This window comes from Meleagris gallopavo, chromosome 22 (genome assembly GCF_905368555.1).
Source record: "Meleagris gallopavo chromosome 22, MGAL_WU_HG_1.1, whole genome shotgun sequence".
Taxonomy (NCBI): domain Eukaryota; kingdom Metazoa; phylum Chordata; class Aves; order Galliformes; family Phasianidae; genus Meleagris; species Meleagris gallopavo.
Window position 1 is genome coordinate 2,784,047 of NC_139425.1, and position 14,172 is coordinate 2,798,218.

The 14,172-nt window shown below is 51.7% G+C and overlaps 1 protein-coding gene across 4 annotated transcripts in view; it reads right to left on the reverse strand.

Moving 5' to 3' along the window:
- ACSS2 (acyl-CoA synthetase short chain family member 2) overlaps positions 1–6,497 on the reverse strand; it is a 31,199-nt gene extending 24,702 nt beyond the window's left edge. For 2 of the 4 annotated variants that reach the window (XM_085241368.1, XM_085241366.1), the window contains exons 1-2: positions 6,162–6,493; positions 5,822–6,017 (exon numbers count right to left, since the gene is read on the reverse strand). In XM_085241368.1, the coding sequence (XP_085097494.1) occupies positions 5,822–6,017; positions 6,162–6,285 (320 nt within the window). In that variant the 5' untranslated portion in view covers positions 6,286–6,493. Of the gene's footprint in view, positions 1–5,821; positions 6,018–6,161 lie in introns of all 4 variants that reach the window. The other 2 variants (XR_014887700.1, XM_085241367.1) reach the window with 2 other exon arrangements.
- Positions 6,498–14,172: the final 7,675 nt, after the last annotated feature.

Below are 14,172 nucleotides of genomic sequence, written 5' to 3' on the forward strand. Positions count from 1 at the left end.
AGGCCTGGAACTTGGTCTCAAAGAACAGCAGCAGCAGCTGTTCTGGGGGGCACCTGAGCCCCCATTGAATAGAGTAAGCAACAATTCCAGCATTGGAAAAAACCTGCTATTGCTCCTGAAAAGCAACAGGAAGCAAAGGGAAAGGCTAAATGAGCTTGATAAAAAGACCTTTCTTCCATTCATGGGCAAATTAGTTTCTTGATTAATGTTTTGTGCAAAGCCTCAGGAAGACTGCCTGAGAAAGGCTTTACCCATGTACTCATGCCACTGCTCCAAGCCCCAGCTGGCCTTCACTTTACATTACCTCACCAACCCTGCCACTATTCCATGCACACAGTGACCCTATTCCCACCTCCAGCACCACTGGTGATGGCTCACATCACTACCAGGCTGCTTGCTAGCACACCTCACAGCTTGCAGCCCTCTCCAAAGCCATGCAAGCAGCCTCCCAGCCCCTGCATGCAGCCCTGTGTGCTGCTCCATGACCTGGCCAGCAGCTCTGCTATTTCACATGCAGCTTCCTGCAGCACTCTGAGGGGCACACCATTTAATCCCAGGCACTTATTGACATCTGACATGTTTAACTAGTCAAAATACTTCCTGGGTCCTCCTTTGTACTGATACAGGTGGATATTGTATCCCTGCCAGTAGCAGCTACCAAGGGATGCAGAGCAAAAGGCTGGGAACAACCAGCTCTGACAAACCAAAAAGCTGCTGCTCCACTGCCCCACTGCTGCCTCGCGCTCCCAAGCAGGAGAAGCAGCAATCACACACACCAGTGCCCTGGCCCCACACTGCCAGCTGCCAGGTAGCTCACAGCGGGGCCAGTAGCTGCTGCTGCAGACACATGCCAGCCCCCTGCTTTGTCCTGCCCTGCCAGCTACCCCGAGACAGAAAAGGCTCTGGTTTGGATTTGGGTGGTCCTGCGTGGAGGCAGGGTTTGGATTCAATGAACCTTGGAAGGTCCCCTTCAGCTCCGGATATTCCATGATCTTGCAAATCAACCTTGAGAAGGGACAGCATTGTGTGTGTGCCTGCCTGAATAACACGATGCTTTTAACACCAACTCACATCTAGGAGAGCACAACTCACGCATCGCTCCTGTGACGAAGAGCGCAGGACAGCCATAGCCTGAAGAAGGCATTTTGCTGCTCTCATGCATTTACTTCAGCCCTCTGGCACAGTCTTTCAGCTGGAAACTGTCTCGGAGATTTCACTAGAAACGAGGATGGAGGACACAGCACAAAACACAAGCTATTAACAGAAATGCTCAGGACAAAACAACATCAAGGTATGACAGGAGAAAGCTGGCGGGAGCCAGATCTCAGCACAAACACACACAGCCTCCAGAAACAAGCACCCGAGCACAGCAGCTGCTTGCACTTCCACTACAGCACTGACCACACCAGGAGGTGACTGTCCCTGCAAGTGGGGCAGAAGGAATTCCACTGAGATGAGAGAAAAAGCACTCCTCCTCCAGAAGTGTTCAAGTTACAACAGCAATGTTCTTTACTCCTTGTTTTAAGGCCAGGTTTCTGCTGGTGCTCCCCCACAGCCAAGCAGGGTTGGGAAGGGCCCTGAAGAGTCATTTCCATCTGAAGGAATGAGCACTGCTCTCAAGCACTCAGGTGCAGCTACTACAGAAAGCTCTGCAGGAACCAGTAGGGCTCCTTCCCCACTGAGCAGAGAGGCCCTGCCCTGCACCTGGACAGCACCACAACCACACATCAAACTAATGGTAACTTTTCCATAACACTTCTTGCTGCTGTAGAGCTTTCTCTGGTTTACCAAACAGCAGTTTCACGGCACCTGTGCTCCTGCTGCTCTCAGTAGTTCACAGGCACATGGCTGGAGATCACAGAATGGCCTGGGTTGGAAGGGACCTCAAGGATCACGAAGCTCCAAACCTCTGCCACACGCAGGGCCACCAACCTCCACATTTAATAGCAGCCCAGGCTGCCCAGGGCCCCATCCAACCTGGCCTTGAACACCTCCAGGGATGGACGGGGCATCCACAGCCTCTGGGCAGCTGTTCCAGCACCTCACCACTCTCTCTGTGAAGAGCTTCCCCCTGACATCCAACCTAAATCTTCCCTCCTTCAACTCCAAACCATTTCCCCTTGCCCTGCTGTTATCTACCTTTGTAAAGAGTTGAGATGAGCATTGGGAAACACAGCCTTCCCAGACTGATTATTTTTTCCTCCTTTAAACAAGCTGCACAATTCAAGGATGAGTTTTCACTATCAGAATGGTGTTGAAAGTGGCCATGTCACTGAAATATGACAAATCATCCAGGAAGTTACCAAAGAAACAGAGTCCATCTGGCACAGGGTTTGAGTGTCCTAAAGCTGGTGGGAGTAGCAGAGCAGAGTGCATCGCATGGATGCTGGCTCTGATTAACACAAAGAGGTTCAGAGCTGTTTAATAGCCACCATCCTCAGTCACAGCATCCATGCACGTGGCACTGATAGAACACTGATACCTGTGAAGATATCCAAAGGAATAAAAAGAAGACACACAAACTCACTCCCTGATCTGGATTCTGGAGACCAAGCAGTGAGCAAGTACTACTTTGCTTTTCAGTTCATTTTACTCGACCACAACCATTCTCTTTAAGTTTATTACAGAAAGATTAACTAGAAGAAATTCTTATACTACTGGCCCTTAAATTCTTTATAACATTTAGAAAAAACGCCTTTTTGCATTTGTGTCCTACTTGCTCTAGTTCCAGAAGTGGAAAGATCAGCATTTACTCTTCCATCTAAGCAAAGCTGCACTAAGTTCTGGCAGCCATCACTACCTTTTCTTCTCTTTTCTGAATGCATCCCTTCACATGGGAACACAAGAAAGCAGAAAGAAAAAGAACAGATTTATTTTTCTGAAAGGTGGCAGAAGCTGCAGCCCACTGCTAAACCCACACACCCAGCCAATGGGGAAACTAAAGGCAGTGTGCCAAGCTCCAACTCCTGCCCCATTTCCACCAGACACCACCAGTGCTTCACTCCACACAGGTTACAGACAACATGCTTCCCTCAGAAGAAGTGCTTCCCTTTTTAAAACCCCATCTGGTTAAATTTTTACCTCCACAGCCTCAGCAGACAGTCGTTTCCACTAGATGATTAACAGGCATTTCAACGGAGATGAGAGTTTGCCCACACAGCGAACATAACTCAACTCCTACAGTTGCAGGGCAGGTATCTACCTGCACAGTAGCCACCGAGTTAGCAGCCCCATGCTTTCCATACAGCTACAAAAGATTTCCCTTTTCAGAACAGCATTTTATCAGACATTTCCTGTCTCTTCTGTTCCTCCTTAGGCCACATCAGCAATACCAAACAGAGAAAGAGGAATCAAAAGCAGCAGGGGCAGAAATACTTTCAACGTTCACAAGCAGCACAAGATATCATGCAGAAACAGGCAACGGAGAAACAGCAAGCGCTTCCTACCTACTCGGGATGGTCAACTACAGCTCTAACTGCACCAGAAGGATGACACCCAGCAGTGCCACCTGTGTACAAGTTGCACAGCATGAAGCAATCCCACGCACCGCTCTTTGTGCTGGAAGAGCAATCCCACAGAGAGCTGTGGGCCCACGTGCAGCCCTGCTTCAGATCCTCAGAGTGGGACCCACACTGTCCTGTTCTGGCAGCAGTACAGGAGCCTTCAGAGCAGCACCGGAGCCCATCTGGTGGAAGTGCCAGCTCCTCCCAGCTTCACACAGCCATAGAGAACTGCTCTCGCTTTTGTCAGGACACACAATTCTTCCCAGAGACACCCTGGATTCATTTATTCCCTTTTTCCTACTTTCTGCCCTGTGGAAATGAAGCCATGACTTTCAAAGCTCTCATACAGCCAAGCAGTGACACCTCAGCACCATCTCAGCCTATTGACAGTAGCAAGAAATCGGCCGAGGTATTTCAACGCTAAGTTTTCCCTAAGAATTCTCTTTGGCTTTTGGAGGCTCTTATTTCCCTCTTGACCACTCACCCACTATGACAAATCTTAAGTGTTTCTAGGAAGCAGGGCTTGTTCAATAACAGTGTTAAAGGCAAAATGTGAAAGGACGAGATGACAGCAAGTATATTTTGTTACTGAAGATAAGCATGTGCCCTGAGAGGCATGTGTGTGTTCCCAGAAGAGTGATTTTACAAATAACAACCCTTAGCCCAGCTTCTCAAGGCCCTTGTGCCAGGAGTTCACAGGTCAGCACCGCGTGTGTCATGCTGACCACGGCTCTTCTGTTTCTCACACCATTAAATTCACAACTGACAGCCCCAGACAGCACCAGCCTCAAAATCAATCTCATGTCAGATTCAAGTTGGCAGAACTTACCCCAGAACTGTTGTGGAAAACAGCATGTTAAGGTGGAAAGGAGCCCTTATCTTTTAGCACTGTAACTGACACCCACCACTCGCACCGTGAGTGTTGCTCAGCATCACAAATATCCCACAAAGGTTGGGAGAATAACAAGAAAAACCCTCACTAAGATCAAATGAGAGCTGCATGCCGCATGGCTTCACTTCCAGAAGGGAGAGTGCCACATGGAAGTTTCTGGGCAAGGCTGAGCCTGCTGCCCCCAGAACAGCTAGCAGCTCGAGCTGCCCAGGAGCCTGCCAAATGGCTCTGTTTGCTGACACACCTTTATCACGATAAGCTTCGTTCAGAAGCTGAAGTCATTTCACATCTGAGCAAGTTAGAGAATGCGTTGACTAGTGGGGAAGTAAATACTTTCCACCATTTCACTTGTGTAAGCTGCAGTAACATCAGTGCTATTATCTCTAGGCAGCAAGTGCAATTTTCTTCTGTTGAAGCAGCAGCCATATGGATAGAAACTTCCACACGAGCCAAGCTCCACATCTGCAGCTGTAACTATACTGTAGGAACACGTTTCTTCCTGTAGTGTGGCTGTTACAAAACACCCCTATGACAGCCCCACACAGCACAGACAGCTCTTTGGCTGCACAAAACTACTGACAAGCAGGAGAGCTCTTTGTAGTTAGAGCACTTGGTATTTTTATCACAGTGACAGGAGGGCTCCTGAGCAGCACACAAACAAGTTACTGCATCCTAACTGACAGGGTAGGCTTCAGTTTGGTTCTGCACAGCCCCATGCAGCCATGGGAACACAGATGCAGTGCAAACACATGCTTTTGAGGTGCGTGAGCACACAACACCGCTGTCAATCCAAGGCACAGCTGCAGTGCCAACTGTTGCAGTGCAACACAGCCTTGGTTCTGGATGTCACACATCACAAGAGAAGCCCATTCTCCATCATGATACAAATTTCAGCTTCATAGGACTTTTCCAACTATTCCAGGAAAAGATGAGAAAGACTAAGAAGAACAACACAAGCACACTTTGCTTTTCTTCCCAAAGACAGCACTTGATATGGCAGCCTTTAGGACAGTGCCACTGCATTATAAACCAACCAGCACTAAGAACCAACACACCGAGCTCAGGATTTTTTACAACGTTCTCACCACAGGAGCAAAGCCTGCCAGCACCACGGAATAAGGAAGCAAGCTGAATTTGCATCTCAGCCGTTCCTGAGCCTACATCTTCCACCCACACCTTCCTACCTGCGAGGGCACAGCCTCACACATACCTATAGCTGGGCACAGCCGTGTAGGAGCACTGGGCATCGCAGCATTTCAGCACAGCCCAACTCAGGACAGCATGGAAAGCAAGCACCTGCTGCACCACACACAGAGCTGAGCCCCGCTGTTACCATGCTTTAATTCCCCTCGGCCGCAGTCAATATCACAGGTACACCTCGGTGTTGCGTTCACATGCTTCCTATGTAATAATAAAAAAGCTTTACCAATAAAAAGCCACTTTGTCGCCGAGTTTCTTCTCACCGACGTTCCTGTCCAGGAGGTTGTAGCAGATGTTGGTCTTCGCCCCTTTCATCCACTCGATGAAGATCTTCCCCTTCGTCACATCGAAGTTGTACCTGAGGAACGGCCCCGAGTGCTGCTGCTTCCAGTAGAACTCCTTGGCGACGTCACCCCAGAATTCTACAAAAGCAACGGGCACAGCTTACAACCCAGCGAGCCGAGAAACGGAAACCGCTCCGTATCTCAGCTGGGACGGAGAGGGGCGGCGAAGCAACGCCGGCAGCGCCCCGGGCTCCGGCAGCGCCCGCCCCGCGCGGCCCTCACCCTGCGGCTCCTCCACGGAGCGCCGGTACAGCCGCCGGTAGTCCGGCAGCGAGGGGACGTGCGCCGCCGGCAGCAGCTCGGGCCGCGGCTGGTACAGCCGGGCCTGCTCCTCGGGCTGCACCATGGCGGGCGCCGCCGGCTCTGAGCGGGAGCGCGGCGCCGACTCGCTTCAAAGCGGCGCGGAGCCCGGGGGGCGGAGACGGCGGCGCGGGGCGGCGCCCGAACGGCTCCGCCCGTCGCCCCGAGGCCGTTGGTGCCGGCCGACCCGGAGCAGGCGCGGGGAGAACGGGGGCGGCCCGCCGTCACCGCGCGCGTCTCCAGTCGGCCATGTCGCTCTGTCTGCCTTGTGCCCCCAGCGGCTGTGTCACGCTGTCAGCCGTGTTCCGCCGCCGGCCGTGTGCCCCCCCTTGGTGGTGTCTCGCGTCGGCTGTGTCCCCGGCAGTGGAGTACGCTCAGCCAGACGTGTCCTTCTGTCAGCCATGTCTCCCCCATCAGCCGTATCCCCCTGTCAGCCACATCCCCCTGTCAGCTATGTCCCCAAATCAGCCATGTGCTCCCCACCAGCCATCTCCCTCATCAGCCATGTCCCCCCATAAACCATGTCCACTCATCAGCCATCTCCCCCATCAGCCATGTCCATCTGTTAGCCATCTTCCCCATCACCCATCTCCATCCCCCCCATCAGCCATGTCCCCCTGTCAGCCACATCCCCCTGCCAGCTATGTCCCCAAATCAGCCATGTCACACCCCCCCATCAGCCTTCTCCCCCATCAGCTGTCTCCCCCATTAGCCATCTCCCCCATCAGCCATGTCCATCTGTTAGCCATCTCCCCCATCAGCCATGTCCCCCCATAAACCATGTACCCCCATCAGCCATCTCCCCCATCAGCTGTCTCCCCCATTAGCCATCTCCCCCATCAGCCATGTCCATCTGTTAGCCATCTCCCCCATCAGCCATTTCCACCTGTTAGCTATCTTCCCCATCAGCTATCTTCCCTATCAGCTCTGTCCCCCTGTCAGCCCCACCATCAACTCCCTGTTCATAGTGTCTCTACCACCAGCTGTGCCCCCCTGTCAGTGATGTCCCCCCACGAGTGCTGTCCCCCCGTGCCAGCGGTGTACCCCAATAGCTGCCCTGTCAGCAACATCACGTCCCCATCAGCCTCGTCCCCATCAGCCGTGTCCCCATAGCCATGCCCCCCTCCCATCTCCAGGCACAGAGGATCACTGCCAGGACGTCCTGTTTGCAATGCCTGGGAGGATGATGAGACCTTGAAGATTTCCTCAGCACTGATGGATATCATCCCTGCCAGTGAAAATGCACATCAGGGAAGCCGCTTGCTATGGGCAACTTCTGTGGTACACAGTGCTGGGGCCCAGGAACACCCAGAAGATAAAAAACCAGAAGCTCGTACTTGGCACATATTCCTGTCAGCAGATAGGTCCAGTCTATTCTGGGATCTTTGGTATTTTCCATGTTCAGTGCACAGCCTGGGAGCGTTGTGTTGCTACCACAGACAAACCCATGCCGCCCATGCTCTCTATATGGGCAGACATGGCACAGGCACAGCCAAAGACAGCAAGGTGTTTCCCTCACCAGCCAGCGCTGTCATTGCTTCCATGTTCCCTATTGCAAAAACATGTTTTTGGAGAAAAAAAAATGAATGAATTCCTGCAGCCTGGGTGCTGTGGCATGGATATCTTAGGAGCAGCACATATCTTGGGCAGCATATATGGAGCACCATTTAGCAATGCTGGTGTGGGCTGTTGAGGCCGGAGGTGTTCTTGTGCTTCAGCTGTGTTCAGGATCCTGCCTGATGGGGTGCGGTTATTTCACCTCTCACAAGGCACCTGCAAAGAGGAAAACTGAGAATAGCCCCTGGACCTGCTTTCCCGTGCGAACACCCATGCATAGGGCTGAGAACCACACCGCTGCTCAGACCCAACCTTGGCATAGACGTGGCCCTTATCAGCTTTCGTTTTGATGGTCAATAGCTGAAATATGGAAACACTCTGGTCTCTCTGCAGGGATAATCTGGGCTCCAGGGCAAGGACTCTTTCTGCATGACCACACTTTACTGTTCCAGCTCCCTTGGCTCCAGAGCAGCTTGCATCCAGCTGGGCTCCTGCCCTGGAGCTGGGGCTTGGTGGGGCAGAGTGCTGCAGGGCGTGCCTGGAACTCACCGTGGAGGTGGGGTTAAACATGGGGACACACATCTCGCCACAGATCGAACTCCTCTGCATTGGCTGCAGGAGGAAATTTTAACCAGCTGTGTGATAACAGCCTTTGGGCCCTGCTGGGATTTATCTGTGCCTTTGTTTGCAAATGGGGCTGCTAGATACCGCTGCGGCTCTGGGCATTGTGTGGGCAGCTCCGCAGCCCCTGGGCTCCTCAGTTCCCTCCTCCTGCTGGCATGGGGAGCTAAAGTGGGTCGGTTCGGGCGAACCAGGCCTGAGCCATTCCTCTGCTCACAGGGATGACAGATGGCTGAATTTCAAGCTTCAGAAAGAAGCTGATGAATATCAGAGCCTGATGATTTAGCCTTCTGCAGAGTGCATGCAATATATTCATAATCATTTTGCATGTAGATGAGCTAATAATGCAACCACGGTTCTAAATCAAACCCAGGAGACACATTACTGCTGTTTGCCTGAGCTTTCAGAGTGATTGAGCCACAAGAAAATGCCTTTATGTCTCGTAGATGGGGCCAATTAACCTTATAAAGATGCTCTCCCCTCTCACAATGGCTTGTTTGTTTATTTGGGCTCTGCTGGTTGCTGCTGTTTTCCATCTGGATGATGGAGCCGAGTCAAAGAGAGATATGGTGGACACCAGGCATGCAGAGGAAGGTAGACCAGGCTTGGGAGAGACTGCATCGGTCTGCAGTACGTTAAGAGAGGTTGAGGTTTAGGAGCTGCTTTCCCCATGGGGTTTCATCTGTGTCCCAGAACTCCCATGGCAGCGACGTGCCCTCTGCTGCCGAGCTCCAGCCCTGCAGGCCTGCAGTGCCAGCCATGCAAGCACCACAGTGGGCAGTGACACAGAGTCTGAAGTGGCAGCCACGCAGGGTCTGTTTTAACAGAGATTTGCAGCCCATGGGGCCAGCGATGCGGGGCCCCAAGGGGTCAGCGATGCAGCCTCCGAGCACAAGTTCATGACAGCTATGCTTCATGGTGCGGCACATCCCAGCCACACATCCCTACACTGTTCCCTGCCACCCTCTGCTTTTGCCCTAAGCCTGGAGCAGCCTGGAGCTGAGCTGCACTGGAAAGTTCCTCCACCTCCCGACATTAAGGCCACTAGCTGGCTGCACAGGGCTGACCCAGACCTGCATGCTGATACCTCACTTGAGTCAGAAGCATGGGCTGGAGTGAGAGTATCTGCTTGGGCACAGGACACAGGAGCCCATCCTGTGCTCCGGCAACTGGGGGTGGCAAAACCACACCAGTGCTCTGTGGGACCACAAGGGCTGGTGAAAGCACCCAGCAAAGCAGGTCTGCTTCTTTCTTTTCTTTTTTTCTCACTTGGCCACACCCCACCACACAAAATGTGCCTATTCCCATCCCCTTAGGCTGAGCTCAGGGAAGCTCCTGCTGTTTTGTGGGGAAGGTGGGACAGGGCATGCGGTGGTGGCAGGAGAGAGGTCTGCAGGCAGAGCTATAGCCAGAGGATGCTGGACAGGGACCTGGCCACGGCAGATTTCCCTGTGGTCCCTGGCAGCCCTGCCCCCAGCTGAGGACTGGAGACATCACTGAGGAAGCTGCTGTGAAGCCCAGCACAGTGGGTCGTGGCTGAGCCACCCTATCTGGTTCTGCTCCACAGGTCCTTGGCTCAAGATGCAGGTTGTTTCTCTGCTCATCTCTGTTGCTCATTTGTAGCACCATCCCACCAGCCTGGCCAGGTCTCACAGTTGCTTCCGTCACCCTGCTGTCAAAACATCTCCCTGCAAACAGCATCTGCTCCTGCATGGAGAGAAGGGCTGGGAGCACAGCTGGTCAGGCCAGTGCTGCTGGATGGGAACTCTTTCATTCATCGCCCAGAACATCACAACATCTCAGGAGCTGTCTTCACTGTGGTTGACATCCCCAGGGGCTGTAGCAGGCGGTGGACAAGAGGCACTTGGCATAAGAAAGCCCCCACTTAAGGTGGTGGCTCCAACACATTAATGTGAAGACAACTTAAAAGAAAGATTTTATTTCAGCTTTTTTTTTTTTTTTAATAGAGATTTTTTATTGTTTATTTTTAAACAGACTTGGTTTAGATTTTTGTTTTCTACAGTAATTCAGTGTAAAAATCGCAGTACAATATACAACAGTTTGAACATTTGGAATAAGAAATCCAGCTTGGGGAGACACGTAAGTTCAGCTAGGTTCTAACACAGGTAGGAATTTTTCTCCACCCTCTCCCAAGTTCACCAGCCAGGAAGGCATTTGGGTGGGAACACTTTACAAACGTCACCCCTGCCCCATCCAAACTCTGGCTGCCTGTGTTGCAGTGGGACACATCACCTCAGGAAGGAGCAAAGACCCTGCTCCTCCATGGGGTGGTTGGGAATCTCCAGAGTTGCAAGGCAAAGTCTGCATCAAGTGAGCCGGCTGGCCCTTGTGCGTAAGGGATGTAGGATGCTCTGAGAGGGTCCTCCAGGAAAGTCCCTCGGGGTCTGGGGCTCCCACGGGATGGAGAAGAGGTCTGTCCTTCCCTCGGCAGTGCCAGCAGTTTGTGCCCTGCTGCAATCAAAGGTGGTTGGGAGGGAATAGCCATGCCCCTGCATGGCTCAATCTAAGGGAAGGAAAATGAAGGTGATGCAAGGGTTGCTGGCTTGAGGGGCTGAGCAGTCATCTCAGGGTATCTCACTGGCCTGGGATCTGGCAGTCCTTCAGGAAGCCACTTTGGCTTGGCCCATGGTACTCAAGCAACTTGGGATGGTCCTGCATGAGCAGCCTGGAATGGTCCCACTCAATCTACATGGGGTGGTCCTGCTTGAGGAACATGTGAAGGCCATGCTCAAGCTACATGTGATGATTCTGCTTAAGCAGCCTGGCGTGGTCCTGCTCAAGCACCAAGGAGTGATCCTGCTTGAGCAATGTGGAATGGTCATGCTGGAGCAGTATGTAAGAAGTCCTGCTCCAGCAGCATGGAGTGATCCTGTTGGAGCAGTCTGCAATGGTCCTGTTCAAACAGCACATGGTGGTCCTGCTTGAGTACCATGGAGCAACTGGCAGTGATGGTTCCTCATGTCCTGCAGTATCACAAACACTGCACTCAAATCCGTATCTGGCCTTTTTTGACACTCTTGGAAATCCTCCAGTGTTCGGAGAAATCTAACAGACTAAACAGGTGTGAGTGCTTCAATGGATTCCAGGAGACTCTGATGAGCTCCTGTGTTCCAAAGAGTTATTGCTAACGAGTCAGAACCAGTGACTTCAGCTGAGTTTTGTAATTTTCCAAGAGCAGAAATCCTCCCACTTCCCCAGTGACCAGTACCAGCTGTACCAAGAAAGAAGTGTTTCCTGATGTCTGGCAGGAATCTTCCAACCTGCAAGCTGTGGCTATCTCTGCTGCTATGCAAATGTCTTGAGTAGCAGGGATGGGGTGGGAGGCTGTCTCTGCATCCAACCTAGCCCTGCCCTTCCTGCTTGCAACAGGGCTGGAAGTGACTTTCCTGGGTTGTTGAGGGATCGGATACAAGGCAAAGGAAGGAGGAAGAGAAGGTGGCAATAACAGCAGATGTGCTAGCAGTAAGAGTGCAGGAAGGATGGAAGAAAGAAAGAATGGCAGGAGGATGGGCTGGGAGAAGATGGAAGGCAGGATTGAGTTGGGAGGTGAAAGAGAATGAAAGGATGGCAAAAGTGGGAAGTGTGAGTTGGGTGAGGATGACTGGAGGTCAGGAAGAGGTGGAGGGGAAATCAGTGAAATAAGTGGGACGCTTAAAAAATGAGGAGGGATAGGGAAGTGGGAGAGTATGAGGAGAAAGTGAAACTGAGAGGTGAACAATGGTAAGGGATGGTGAGATAGCAGGAGAAAATGTATGAGGAGAGACAGGGCAATATCCAGAGCTGAAAGAGGATGGGGAAGGATGGAAGGTGGAGGTGGACTGGAGGGACAGAAACTGAGGTGAAAGAAGAAGAGGTGAGAGATGGAGAAAAGAAAAGGGATAGGAGATGGTGGAAAGCAGAGGAGAACAGAGATACAGGAGATGGAAAGTGAAGGATGACGAAAAGACTATGAAAGGTTGCAGGAGAACTGGACAGGTGTGAAGAGGAGGATGGGGAAGAACAGGAGGTGCTGGGGCATGGAAAGGGATTGGGGACAACAGGAGCTGGAGGAGAATGAAGGAGAAAAACAGGCAGTAGAGGAAGATAAGAGAGATGAGATGGTAGGTGATGGAGGACAAGGAGGGGAGGGAATAATGATGAAGAAGAGGTATGAGGAGATTATGAGAGATCACAGAATATCATAGTATCTTTTGAGTTGGAAGGGACTTTAAAGGTCATCTAGTCCAACTGTCCTCCAATGAACAGAAACATCTACACCTAGGAGAGATGGAGGAGAGATGGAGAGGTGTTTAAGAGTTAGAGAAAGACAAAGATTGGAGATGGAGGAAGATGTGAGAAGGTGATGGAAAATGGAGAGGGGGTCGGAAACATGGGTGTTAAGGAAGAAGAGGCAGGGCCAGGAGATGTTGACAGCTGGAGATGAGAATGGATTTTGAGATGGAGTGGGAGGTGAGAATGGATTTTGAGATGGAGGAGGATGAGGGGGATGAGGAGAATGGAGGAGGTAGAAGTAAATGGATAAAGACAGGAAGGGGAAATGAAATAAATTAAAGCAGGGTGTGATGATGGTGGGAGCTCGTGGAGGATGAGAAGGGATGATGAAATGTTGACATAAGGAATAAGAAAGGAAAAGACAAGGTGATGGAGGATGAGGACAGAGGAGACAGGGTGGAAGTGGAGGAAGAAGAGATGAGATGATGGAAAGTCAATGAGGATAACAAGGGATGGGATGTGGTGGGAGATGGAGGAACACAGAAAGGATGAATAGGATGTAGCAGGTGATGGAGAAATGCACTTAGGAGAGACGGGAGATGGGCAATGGAAAAACATGGCAGGGAAGAATGAGATGCAGAGGTGACAGATCACAGGAAGGAGTGAAGGGATGTGGTGGCTGACAGAGGAGCACAGGAAGAATGGGGACATAGTGATGGAGGAGCACAGGAAGAATGAATAGGACATGGTGAGTGATGGCACGGAGGGATGAGACGCAGAGATGAGAGGACAGGTCACAGAAAGGAGGAATGGAATGTAGATGATGGTAGAACACAAGAAGGGACAGGATGTGATGGGTGATGAGGGAGGAAGAGGATGTGGCAGGTGATAGAACAGAGAAATGAAGGATGATGGAAGGAAAGATGAATAGGAGGTTGTGGGTGATGGAGAAACTGTTCGTGGAAATGAAACATGATGAGTGATGGAGGAGCATGGCAGGAAGGGATGGGGAACAGTGGGCAACAGGAGCACTGGAAGGGGGGGGATAGGGTAGAAAATGGAAGTGCAGAAGAAGAGAGGTGGACTGTGGAGGGCAGTGGAACATGGGAAGCAGAAAAGAGATGTGGATGATAGAACAGAATAAAGGGGTGTGGGATATTATGGCCAATGGAAGAGCACATGAAAGTGGAAAGGTATGTGGCTGAGGATAAAGGAGAATAAGAAGAAGGGATGGGACACTGGGGGACTGAGGAGCAGGGACAGAAGGGATGAAACACAAAAGGTAGTGAAGAAGCAAAAGGAGAGGTGTGACACAGGAGGTGGTGGGGGAGCTCAGGGAGGGGAAGTTTCATGTACTGAGCCTAGGGGGGCTGGGATCTGCATGTGATGAGGACAGGAAGCTGGGGCAGTGACATGGGGTCTGTGTGCAGGTTGGAGTGAGCAGCTAGGCAGGATGGGGGCAGGGAGGCATGAGAAACGCCAGCAACACGAGAACATGGAGCTAAGAGGGGTCTGTGTGGGG